The 13,210-nt window shown below is 40.0% G+C and overlaps 1 protein-coding gene across 10 annotated transcripts in view; it reads left to right on the plus strand.

Moving 5' to 3' along the window:
- Positions 1-13,210, plus strand: part of scrib (scribble planar cell polarity protein) — a 138,794-nt gene that overhangs the window by 98,933 nt on the left and 26,651 nt on the right. For 7 of the 10 annotated variants that reach the window (XM_088322877.1, XM_088322873.1, XM_088322879.1 and 4 more), the window contains 4 exons: positions 5,110-5,181; positions 5,815-5,937; positions 7,760-7,870; positions 11,409-11,459. In XM_088322877.1, the coding sequence (XP_088179003.1) occupies positions 5,110-5,181; positions 5,815-5,937; positions 7,760-7,870; positions 11,409-11,459 (357 nt within the window). Of the gene's footprint in view, positions 1-5,109; positions 5,182-5,814; positions 5,938-7,759; positions 7,871-11,408; positions 11,460-12,756; positions 12,910-13,210 lie in introns of all 10 variants that reach the window. The other 3 variants (XM_088322880.1, XM_088322881.1, XM_088322878.1) reach the window with 3 other exon arrangements.

The following is a 13,210-nucleotide window of genomic DNA, read 5'->3' on the forward strand; positions in this document are numbered from 1 at the left end:
ATAAGCCGCTTCACTGAATAAGCCGCAGGGCTGAACATTTGGGAAAAAAGTAGCAGCTTATACTCCGAAATTTACGGTGTGTCAGCTCAGGGATGCTGCTGGAAATGTGAATTTCCCTTCGGGGATGAACAAAGTATCTATCTATCTATCTATCTATCTATCTATCTATCTATCTATCTATCTATCTATCTATCTATCTATCTATATATATACTGGTATATCTCATCTCATCTCATTAGCTACACCGCTTATCCTCAGTAGGGTCGCGGGGGTGCTGGAGCCCATCCCAGCAATCATCGGGCAGTGGGCAGGGGACACCCCGAACTGGTTGCCAGCCAATCGCAGGGCACACGGGGACAGACAACTCACTCGCTCATTTACATCTTGGGACAATTTGGACCAACCAATTCACCTTTAATGCATGTTTTTGGAATGTGGGAGGAAACCGTAGTGCCCGGAGGAAACCCACGCAAGCACGGGGAGAACATACAAACTCCGCACAGGAAGTCTGGAGCTGGATTTGAACCCACGCAGGAGGTTCCCAAGAACTGTGCCGCACATGCGCTAACCACTGCGCCGCCGTGCTGCCCGTATACATATATATATATATATATATATATATATATATATATATATATATGTGTATGTGTATATATATATATATATATATATATATGTATGTGTATGTGTATATATATATATATATGTATGTGTATATATATATATATATGTGTATGTGTATGTGTATATATATATATATATATATATATGTATGTGTATATATATATATATATATGTATGTGTATGTGTATATATATATATATGTATGTGTATGTGTATATATATGTATGTGTATGTGTATATATATATATATGTATGTGTATGTGTATATATATATATATATGTATGTGTATACAGGGAGTGCAGAATTATTAGGCAAGTTGTATTTTTGAGGATTAATGTTATTATTGAACAACAACCATTTTCTTAATGAACCCAAAAGTCTCATTAATATCAAAGCTGAATATTTTGGAAGTTGGAGTGGGGCTTTTTTAGTTTTAGCTATTTTAGGAGGATATCTGTGTGTGCAGGTGACTATTACTGTGCATAATTATTAGGCAACTTAACAAAAAACAAATGTATACCCATTTCAATTATTTATTTTCATCAGGGAAACCAATATAACAGCTCAACATTCACAAATATACATTTCTGACATTCAAAAACAAAACAAAAACAAATCAGTGACCAATATAGCCACCTTTCTTTGCAAGGACACTCAAAAGCCTGCCATCCATGGATTCTGTCAGTGCTTTGATCTGTTCACGATCAACATTGCGTGCAGCAGCAACCACAGCCTCCCAGACACTGTTCAGAGAGGTGTACTGTTTTCCCTCCTTGTAAATCTCACATTTGATGAGGGACCACGGGTTCTCTATGGGGTTCAGATCAGGTGAACAAGGAGGCCATGTCATTAGTTTTTCTTCTTTTAGACCTTTTCTTGCCAGCCACGCTGTGGAGTACTTGGATGCGTGTGATGGAGCGTTGTCCTGCATGAAAATCATGTTTTTCTTGAAGGATGCGGACTTCTTCCTGTACCACTGCTTGAAGAAGGTGTCTTCCAGAAACTGGCAGTAGGACTGGGAGTTGAGCTTGAGTCCATCCTCAACCCGAAAAGGCCCCACAAGCTCATCTTTGATGATACCAGCCCATACCAGTACCCCACCTCCACCTTGCTGGCGTCTGAGGCGGACTGGAGCTCTCTGCCCTTTACCGATCCAGCCACGGGCCCATCCATCTGGCCCATCAAGACTCACTCTCATTTCATCAGTCCATAAAACCTTAGAAAAATCCGTCTTGAGATTTTTCTTGGCCCAGTCTTGACGTTTCAGCTTGTGTGTCTTGTTCAGTGGTGGTCGTTTTTCAGCCTTTCTTACCTTGGCCATGTCTCTGAGTATTGCACACCTTGTGCTTTTGGGCACTCCAGTGATGTTGCAGCTCTGAAATATGGCAAAACTGGTGGCAAGTGGCATCTTGGCAGCTGTACGCTTGATTTTTCTCAGTTCACGGGCAGTTATTTTGCGCCTTGGTTTTTCTACACGCTTCTTGCGACCCTGTTGACTATTTTGAATGTAACGCTTGATTGTTCGATGATCACGCTTCAGAAACTTGGCAATTTTAAGAGTGCTGCATCCCTCTTCAAGATATCTCACTATTTTTGACTTTTCAGAGCCTGTCAAGTCCCTCTTCTGACCCATTTTGCCAAAGGAAAGGAAGTTGCCTAATAATTATGCACACCTGAGGCGTGTTCAGGAGAGTAATCAGACATGTAGTCGCTTGTTAATCGCTTGCCGCGCACTGCTGAACGTTTTGTAATCGCTCACTGTGATTGCCTTACTGATCCAAAATGGCCGACGACAGTACAATGGATTTCGTTCTACAGCTTGCTTTGAGCGAGTTGGCTTATATGAGCGACAGTTCGCATATTGACACAGTTAAGGTTATCCTAAACGCAGTGGAAGGGTCATACCTGTCTTGCATTGTTCACAAACATTACCAGGCAATGTAAGACGATATATTACATCGCCAACAGCACTCGTCAGGGTGAGATCCTCCATCTTCTGCACTGTCGACGCCATGTTGGAAATCAAAGTAAGCGGTCTTTCTCCCGTGATTACTCGGGCACGCGAGCGCTCAATAATCATTGGCCGTTCAGAAGCTAGCGATAGCTAGCGATAGCAATCGCTCACTCTCCTGAACACGCCTCTGATATAGGGTGTTGATGTCATTAGACCACACCCCTTCTCATTACAGAGATGCACATCACCTGATATGCTTAATTGGTAGTAGGCTTTCGAGCCTATACAGCTTGGAGTAAGACAACATGCATAAAGAGGATGATGTGGTCAAAATACTCATTTGCCTAATAATTCTGCACTCCCTGTATATATATATATATATATATATATATATATATACTGGACTGTCTCAGAAAATTAGAATATTGTGATAAAGTTCTTTATTTTCTGTAATGCAATTAAAAAAACAAAAATGTCATACATTCTGGATTCATTACACATCAACTGAACTATTTCAAGCCTTTTATTATTTGAATATTGCTGATTTTGGCTTACAGCTGAAAAAAACTCAAAAATCCTATCTCAAAATATTAGAATACTTCCTCAGACCAAGTAAAAAAATAATTTTATAACAACAAAACTAAATCAAACATTTGAAAATGTCCATTGATGCACTAAGTACTTGGTTGGGAATCCTTTTGCACGGATTACTGCATCAATCCGGCGTGGCATGGAGGCAATCAGCCTGTGGCATTGCTGAGGTGTTATTGATGCCCAGGATGCTTCGATAGCGGCCTTCAGCTCATTTGCATTTGTAGGTCTGGTGTCTTTCATCTTCTTCTTAACTATACCCCACAAATTCTCGATGGGGTTCAGGTCAGGGGAATTAGCAGGCCAATCAAGGACAGTGATGCCATGGTCAGTGCACCAGTTACTGGTGGTTTTGGCACTGTGGGCAGGTGCCAGATCATGCTGGAAAATGAAATACTCATCTCCATAGAGCTTTTCAGCAGATGGAAGCATGTAGTGCTCTAAAATCTCTTGGTACACAGTTGCATTTACTCTGGACTTGATGAAACACAGTGGACCAAACCAGCAGCTGACATGGCTCCCCAAACCATTGCTGACTGTGGGAACTTCACACTGGATTTCAAGCAACTTGGATTTTGCTCCTCTCCAGCCTTTCTCCAGACTCTGGCGCCTTGACTTCCAAATGAAATGCAAAACTTGCTTTCGTCTGAAAAGAGGACTTTGGACCACTCTGCAACTGTCCAGTGCTTCTTCTCCATAGCCCAAGTCAGACGCTTCTTCCGTTGTCTTGAGTTCAGAAGTGGCTTGACCATGGGAATACGGCTATTGCAGCCCATTTCCCGAACACGTCTGTGAACTGTGGCTTTTGATACCTGGACTCCAGCTTCAGCCCACTGTCTTTGAAGCGCCCTCAAATTCTGGAAGCGGCTCTTCTTCACAATTTTGTTAAGGCTGCGGTCATCTCTCTTGGTTGTGCAGCGTTTCCGGCCACATTTTTCCCTTCCAACAGACTTTTTGTGGATATGCTTTGTAATTGCACTCTGTGAACAGCCTGCTCTTTGAGAAATTTCTTTTTGTGTCTTACCCTCCTGATGGAGGGTATCAATGATGGTCCTCTGGACAGCAGTCAGATCAGCAGTGATTTAGTTTACTGAACCAAGCTGAGTGTTTTTAAGGCTCAGGAAACCTCGCAAGGTGTTTCGAGTTAATTAGATGATTCAGGTGATTAGTTGAATAGCCTACTTGTATACTTTTTCATGATATTCTAATATTTTGAGATAGGATTTTTGAGTTTTCTTAAGCTGTAAGCCAAATTCAGCAATATTAAAATAATAAAAGGCTTGAAATAGTTCAGTTGATGTGTAATGAATCCAGAATGTATGACATTTTTGTTTTTTTAATTGCATTACAGAAAATAAAGAAGTTTATCACAATATTCTAATTCTCTGAGACAGTCCAGTATATACATACAAAATTTGTTGTTGCAGTACTTTTTAGAATTTTTTAATTTATTCTTTTATTCATCCTTTAAAATGTTTTTGGTCTAACTAAGTGTTAATACGACAAATGTTTAATCGTATTAATTTTATTTCTGTTTTTAACTTTAACTTTTTTTCCTGCCATTGAGATACAAACTAGTTTTTATTAGAAAATATAATATTTGTACTCATCAATGTGCTGAAAAGATCCATATAATTGTAAAGTTATTTTTTGATTTATGTTATTTAATTTATTATTGTGGTATTTCATGTATATAATTATTTTCTTATCATTTGTAGATATTTTGTAGTTTAACAATGGTTTTTCTATAGTAAGAAAATATCAGACAACTATAAAACAAATAGTAATGTAGTATGTTATTTTTGGTCAGTGGTGCAGGCCACTTAGAAACAGGTGACGTCCAAAATGGCTCCAGGGCTATAGCTTGGACACCGCTGCTCTAAATAATCCAAAAGCGCTGTTTTTGTTAAAAAAATTTCAAATTATTATTATCTTTCAGACTCCTTCAGCTGATTACAGCAGGACTGAGAGCCCGATCAGGGAAGCGTCGTACTCTCCGACCATCCAGCCGGTGAGCAACTAGCGGCTCTTTGTTTTGTTTTAGTTGGGTTGGTACAGGTTCTTTAAATATTTAAAAAAATGCTTCAATTTTAATGTTGCGTTTTCAAGGATTGAAAAATGCTTGAATTTTGTGTGCAAGGCCTGTAAATGCTTGAAATTGTTGCCATGTTTCACAACAAGCCTGCTTAAGAATGTCGCCGACCCTGCCCTGGGGGGCTTCACTTTGCCATTGCATTTCTTCCCTCGTGATGATCTGCAGCCGGCATTAGTTTCTATGACACTGTTTTATGAAGTGTCGTCACCCCCTTTTTAGGTTGCATCCAAGAGGGCACTTGCATGCTACACCTTAACAGGGCAATGTGTATTAGTGCAAGGATTACGTTTAAATAATGGCTATGGAAAAAAATGAAGGTAACATTTTTAACAAAGTCTGGATATTTTTCGACATCCCGAAAAAATGTTCATATCTAACATTTTTCGTAAGTTGAATGGTGGTCAGTAGGGGAGCGTCTATTCTGGAAAAATTGGGAAATTGGCTTTGAAAGTCTTTAAAAGTTTTTAAACTTAGCCATGAAAAAGGTGTGCGAACCCCGATTGTTTTCCTCTACTCTAGCTTTTGTTTCTTTGTTTTTTCTCTGGCTAGACACGACCTGGCGCCATTCTGCCTGTTGGGCGTATTCGACCCGGCACTACTCCAGTCTCTTCTGACGGCCTCAGCCCAAGTCCCTTCCAGCATGGCCCCTCTCCCTTCAACTCTCAGACCTCTGTAAGACCCCTCACCTTCACGTAGGGCTGCACAACATGTTTACCAGTGTTTATTTCATATTGTTGATATCCAGCTGGAGGTCCCTGAACTAATATGTTTTTTTGGGAAAAGACAGTTCTGCAAACTGTCTTGCATATAAAAAAACTGTTTCCCCAAAATTGACAAACTAAAAATGATACAGAATAATGTAACAGATGCTTGAAGCAATGCTGTGTGCAAAACATTTGCATTCAATCTGGTGTCAAGCAAATAAAACATTTGATTGTCACATTCTACCATTGTTGAAAATATAAAGAATGTTTTTCCTTTCCTATTAACCTATATTTTTTATTTTACTGTTGCTTTTGCTAATGCACTGAAATTATGCTAAGCATTAGGTGCATATTGCAAACATTTGTGACGATACTGGTGTTTAAAATCAAATGGTAAACTAATTCAATCTTTTAATTAATTAAACATATTTCACCATAGTTAACTCAGTTGAATGCTTATGAAAAAATAAAAAAATGTTTTCTTTATTTTTTTCTTTAGTGTCAAAATTTTCCTAGAGCTAGTGCTAATAAGCTGTAAGCGAGGTTAACCGCAAGGTGCATATAGCTAAGATACTAGGATTGTAAATGACAAAGGAAAAGGCATTAGATTGTATCTCATCATCGCACTATTTTTACTCTGTGCCACGTTGTACAACATTGTAATGGAGTGTTACGGGAAAAGGGTAAGCTAAAACAACGCTGTAAAATGTGGTACTTTAAGTAAAAATAATGTGAAGATGAGATGTAATGCCTTTTTTCTATGTCATCCCTAGTGATTACACAGTAGATTTGGGGTCATTATTGTTATTATTATTACTTGTGTTATTATTGGGGCAGCGCCGTGAGAACAGGTTGCGAATCCTGTTAAAGCCTCCTGTATAATGTGCCCTCAAACATTTATTTTTAGGTTAAAAAAAAAAAAAAAAATATATATATATATATATATATATATATATATATATATATGGGCAGCACGGCGGCGCAGTGGTTAGCGCTTGTGCGGCACAGTTCATGTCATGGGAACCTCCTGCGTGGGTTCAAATCCAGCTCCAGACTTCCTGTGCGGAGTTTGTATGTTCTCCCCGTGCTTGCATGGGTTTCCTCCGGGCACTCCGGTTTCCTCCCACATTCCAAAAACATGCATTTCAGGTCAATTGGCCGGTCCTAATTGTCCCTAGGTGTGAATGGGCGAGTGAGTTGTCTGTCCCTGTGTGCCCTGCGATTGGCTGGCAACCAGTTCAGGGTGTCCCCTGCCCACTGCCCGGAGATAGCTGGGATGGGCTCCAGCCCCCCCCCCGCGACCCTAATGAGGATAAGCGGTACGGCTAATGAGATGAGATGATATATATATATATATATATATATATATATATATATATATATATATATATATATATATAGTGTGTGTGTACGTTATACACAAATAAATCCAGTAATTACTGACACCACCTGTTGGATATCAATAATAGTAAATGAGCACTAAACTGGCATTTTATTCTTTTTATATAAGTGCAACAAACCAAAGGGGAAGTTGATTCCAATTATGCCTTAATTCTTCTTATTTTTTTATGTATGTCCAAAGCGGACCTGGTTTGATATTTGCGAGCCCTACTGTCTTGTCTTTTCTCCGGCACACCCCGACCCTGTCCCCTTCGTCTGATCACACGCGCCAGCATCCGCCATGCCGTCCAACCGTCCACTCTCACAGTCCGTAGTTTATTTCATCGTCTATCCCTCTCGTCTCCCTCTTCCCCTCCTTCGTCATAACCTCCCGGCCCACCTCCCTGCAGCCTGGTGCCCTTTCCCCAAACTCTCTCTATGAGTCAGCCATGAGCGCCAAGCAGGCTTACAAGGCGTTTGCCGCCGTGCCTCGCTCGCTGGCGGCGCAGGATGCGGAACAGGTAAGCTGAGGCACCGCAGGATCGCATGCCCCTGAGGTGACGCCTGTGACGTGCTGTGACATGTGGAATTATCATCGTCATATTTGGCTTGCCTCATCTGTTCTGTGGATTTGTCAATTGCACGTGTACTAATACAGTGGTACCCTTCATATGAGCTTAATTTGTTACAGAAAAGTGCTTGTAGCTTGTTTGTCAAGTCATTTTTATTTGTATAGCCCTTAATCACAAATAGTCTCAAAGGGCTTCACAAGTTATTACATATAAGAGGTTTAGGTTATTCGTATGCTATAGAGTAGAAGTGAGTTTTAAGCTTAGACTTAATCATGTCCACTGAGGCAGCAGATCGGATCTCAGGGGGAAGAGCATTCCACAACACCGGTGCCCGGATGGAGAACGCTCTCGAACCAGCGGAACACATCTTGGCTCTTGGGATCACCAGGAGACCGGCGCTCTCGGAACGAAGGCTTCGGGCCGGGACATAGGGGGAAATCAGATCTGAAAGATATGAGGGGGAGAGTCCATGTATGATTTTGTATAGTAATAGGAGAACCTTAAAATCACATCTTAGGCTAACAGAGGGCCAATGCAGGTTAGCCAAAATTGGGGTGATGTGATCGTACTTTTTTGTCCTAGTTAAAAGCCTCGCTGCAGCATTTTGTACCAGCTGAAGACTCTTGAGTCTGGTCATCGGAAGACCGGAAAGTAGTGCATTACAGTAATCAAGACGGGAGGTAACAAACGCGTGAATTATGATTTCCGCATCCGACTGAGAAAGTATAGGACGAATTTTAGCAATGTTACAGAGATGGAAGAAAGCGTTTCTAGTAATTTTCTTCACATGTGTTTGAAAGGACAGATCGGGGTCAAATATGACACCTAAATTTTTAAGTGAGTCGCTCTGTGTGATGTGGCAATTGTCGATGTTCACAGCGGTTTGTGCGTGCAAAGAGGATATTTTCCCAATACGAAATCATTTAAAACTGATTGGCCCGTTCCCAACCTCCCAAAATCATCCACGTCAACTCTAAATAGCTATAAGACCAGGGTTCCCCCAATGTCTTAATAACTTGAAAAAATACTTGAATTTGATAACTGAAGATTATGGCATTGAAAAAGTCTTAAATTATGTCTACAAGTCTTAGATGTAACTCACAAATAATCTTTATTTTTACCCTGTCTTATCTGCCTAAACTGACAAATTATTTTGATTTTTTTCAGATTTCATCAATCTCCGTCCGATAAATGCGAAGTGTTTGTCGGTAATTCCAGATTTACGCGTTTTGCTAAAATGCACGATTACGTTGGAGCGGAACGTAACTAACCCGCTGTTGTTGGAGTAACTTTGGGATAGGAAAGTGTAGGTTTTATCCATTGTGGTTGAGTAATTTCAAGTACAATTGTGTTCAGGCTGTACCAGGGTTTGAGTGGGAGTGGTTGCCCAAGTGACGTCGAGAACCCTTTGGGGCGGGCGTAGGGGGAATATCATCAGCAGTTGGACGCAAACCTCTGTCATGGGGTCGCACAGCTGACATCCAGAACTTGTCGCGGTGGGCTTGGTGGGGACAAGGATCGCAGGCAGGTGCAGACCTCAGTCACAGGGTAACCGGACTGATGGCCCGAACCCGTTGTGTTAGCGTGCCAATCCCCCACACAGACACCTGCCTCCGTGCCTGCATGCCTATAGTCTAAGAGGACCTGAAGCCCACGGGGGCTTTAGGGGTTGAAGCGAGCAGTCGCCCGGACGCACCATTGTGGCCGGGTTGTCACCAGCATGGTTTGGTTCCTGGGCATCGCATTTTGTGGCGTTTCCTGTGGGTGGCCCAACACTCGGTCCTGTCCTCTTGACAGCGGCAACCCGCAAGATGCCTCGACGCCAGAAGCGGTCCGTATCCTATCCACGCTGTCTTGCTCATGGCCGCCTAGGGTCCCACCCTTAGTCCAAGCTTAGCTGGGTCAGGGCCAAGTCCCTCCTTGGTGCCAGTACGTTCCGGCCTCCCTTGCTAACCAAACCTCAGGTGCTGGGTAGGCAATACATTGCGCGGGCTTTAAAGTCCAAGCCGTCGTGGCGTCATGTCCCAGGGTTTGTCACGACTTGGCTCCCACTTCTGTATGCCAGAATAGGTGCGCAATTGTTCTTAAATTTCATTGGTTGTGATCCTGAAAAGGTCTTAAAAAGTCTTAATTTGAATGAAATAAAATAAATGAAATGAAATAAAATCCTGGAGGAACCCTGACAGAGAGCGCTATTTAGAGGAACTGAGGATAGCAGGGCTAGCTACCTACCTATACAATCTTCTTCCTGACGTATTCACAGATCTAAACAAATGGTCTAGTCTGCCTGAATTCAGTCAATGCCATCTTAACTACTATATTTTAAATGGAGTACCCATACACCGGCAATAATCTAAAAGCTTAGAAAAGTCTGAATGCCTACCAGTTATTCGTAGCTGGTTGGGTTACTGGTACGCGTTGCTGTGGTGACAGGGGGGACCTATGTCATAATGGCAAAAGTAAGACGATATCGTTAGCTGTGTATGCACATGTGTTTTTTCCAACGTGCCATACAATCTGAAATCGACTGCTAAAATGGTTTTAAGTCAAGTCAAATCATGTTTATTTGTATGGCCGTTAATCACAAGGAGTCTGAGGGCTGTACAGACCACAGATTATTGCAAACTACAGACTATTATTACATTATTACATTTATCATTTTAATTTTAGCTACAATAGCACTACCTAACTTATTGATAGCTACATTGAGGGTCTTTAACCTGACTCCTAACTACTTAACATAAAATTGCTCAGAAATACATAAAATGAACCTATTACAAAAAGATGGGTGCAAATACTGAAGTACTTTGAGAGCTGCCAGTTCCTCCAATTGATTGCAGATATCCATCCCCATCTTCTGTTTTCATCAAAAGGGATACGATAAAATGCCAAATCAGGCTAAGAACCTTGTCGGTTCGCACAGCCCACCACACAGCAAGAAATCACCATTGTAAAAAGTTGTGGTTATATTCTTCTGTTGTGGTTATTGATATTTGTAAACTGCTTATTCAACTGCCATGAACTCAGGTGATTTTGCCGTCAGTCATAGTGCTCACAATTCCCACTAATGCAACATGATGTCAGTACGGGTCAATAAAACGTGATTAACGAGATGTGATCAAAACAAGCTTGTTACTTAATACAGGTACTTTATAAGTATAACTGAAAGCATGGAATCAGGTGCCTAATTATGGGAGGCGCATGCGCAAACTGGACTGAGCTGATAGCGGTGAGCGGTCTCTAGTGGTTGCCTCTGGGGCTGCTTGTAAACTGGATTTTCCTTCGTTTAGCAGGCAAAAAAAACTTGTATCAAAATGTTTGTTTGCTTTTATAAAGAGGTACCACTTTTTCCTCACATTTTAAGTTCATACTGTAATTTCACTCAATTATTTTTTGTTTTTTCCCATTAACTCCATATCAATTTGACATCTTTATTTTGTTTTTTGGGGTTTTTTTGCGCTTATAAATCGCTGTTTCTGTCCAACAGGAGTCGTATGGCGTGAGGAACAATTTCCATCCCAAGCAGGCTTTTCCAGAGGTGAGTCAATTCATAACTTGCTCATCAAATTATGTTCCTAATTACGTCTGTACAGCAAATATTGCAGTCCTGCAAAGAAGCTTCATTATTCAGAGACAACCGTATTCAGAATCAAAGGAACATTGTTATGTTATTTCCTGGCTTTAATTAAATTCAATAATAATGATAATAATACATTTTATTTCAAAGCACTTTTCAGGACACCCAAGGCAGCTGTATACAGAATATCAAACAACAATAAAACAAGAATAAAATAAACAAGCAGTCAATGGAAAAATAAAACAAAGTACAGTTAAAAAAGGAGGGTGGCATGTGAGGCCGTTTATTATCAATAGGCAATTCTGAAAAAGTGTTTGAAGTAATTATTATTTTTGTTCTTTTAATTGTATTTTGAATTTGTTTTTCCATTAAAACTTGATTTAGTTATTTTACTAAAGATAATTTAAACTTAATTTCCTACACTTGTTAAATCATTGATTTTTTTTTTACTTTTTATTATTAATTATACTAATATGTTCTCAATTAAGCATTTTTTTCTCTTTTTTACAAAAAAACATTGAAATGAATTATGACCTAATATCTCACATTTACAGTGTAAATGATTCCTTATTTTTATGTTATTATTTCATAAAAGCTAATTATTGAAAGGAAAATAAATGCAGTTTACTTTTTTTTTAATTGTGAATTTAATTATATTCATTATTTCTCATTTAAGTATTTTTTTCTTATTATACAAATAGATACAAAATACATTGTAAAATAAGAAAAAGTAACATAACAAGCGCACATTACTGTACTAGATTTTTTTCCCTCAATATTCTAACTGGAATTTTTGTAGTGCATAATCGTTGAAACCCGAAAGATGACTAAACCAGAGGTCGGCAACCCCAAATTGTGAAAAAAGATAACGGATGGAAAAATAAAAAACATACATACGTCTTGAGCCGCAAAAATTAAAAGCCTTATAAAAACTATTTTTAAATTAAAAGAAAATGTAAGTCATACATAAAGATTAGTCATTCAATATGCTATACTTATTCTTAGCAAAACCATCTGACAAAACATAAATACATATTTTGCTTCCGCATTTTTTCCGTTTTCAAACATTATTGAAAAATCTCTTAGGACCCACATGCAGCTCTGGAGCTGACCTAGTTGCTGACCCCCGGGACTAAACCACATCCAAATGAATAAATAAAAAAGGAATTGCAGTTGTGTAGAGCCCCTATAAGGAAACAAAGCAACATTTACTCAATAATGACCCCCATCCTGGCAATATCTGGTGTGGCCCTTTCAGGCCGAGTTGAACAATGACGTGTTTGATGAAGTTGGGGAGGGACAAAAGGTAGCTGTTTCAGAAAGGGGTCGTTCCTCCCTTTCTACTGAGCGTTGGGAGTATACCAACATGGCCGCCGTGCCTCGAATCTCCAGGTCGTTGCTGCACTCGCAGGTAGCCGTCGCCATCAACTGGGCTCCTGTGGTGCTCTTGGTCTAGCCGGTGGCGGGTTCCAGGCTCCTTTGGATAACGTCAACGTTGTTTAAATAAGTAGAATGAAGTCTTATTGACATATTCTCATATTTCAGGCTTCAGACTTATAGATTACAAAAAATCAAAATATTTTGTAAGAATCAACAAAATGTGAGACAAAATTGTTAAAAGAAACCAAATGTATTCAACTTTTTTTTGCAAACAAATCAAAGATTTAAAAGCAGCAAAAATATTGGACCCCCTTTGAGTTGATACTTTGTAC

The sequence above is a fragment of the Urocampus carinirostris genome, chromosome 18 (assembly GCF_059441175.1).
Source record: "Urocampus carinirostris isolate Australia breed hairy pipefish chromosome 18, RoL_Ucar_1.0, whole genome shotgun sequence".
NCBI classification, from domain to species: domain Eukaryota; kingdom Metazoa; phylum Chordata; class Actinopteri; order Syngnathiformes; family Syngnathidae; genus Urocampus; species Urocampus carinirostris.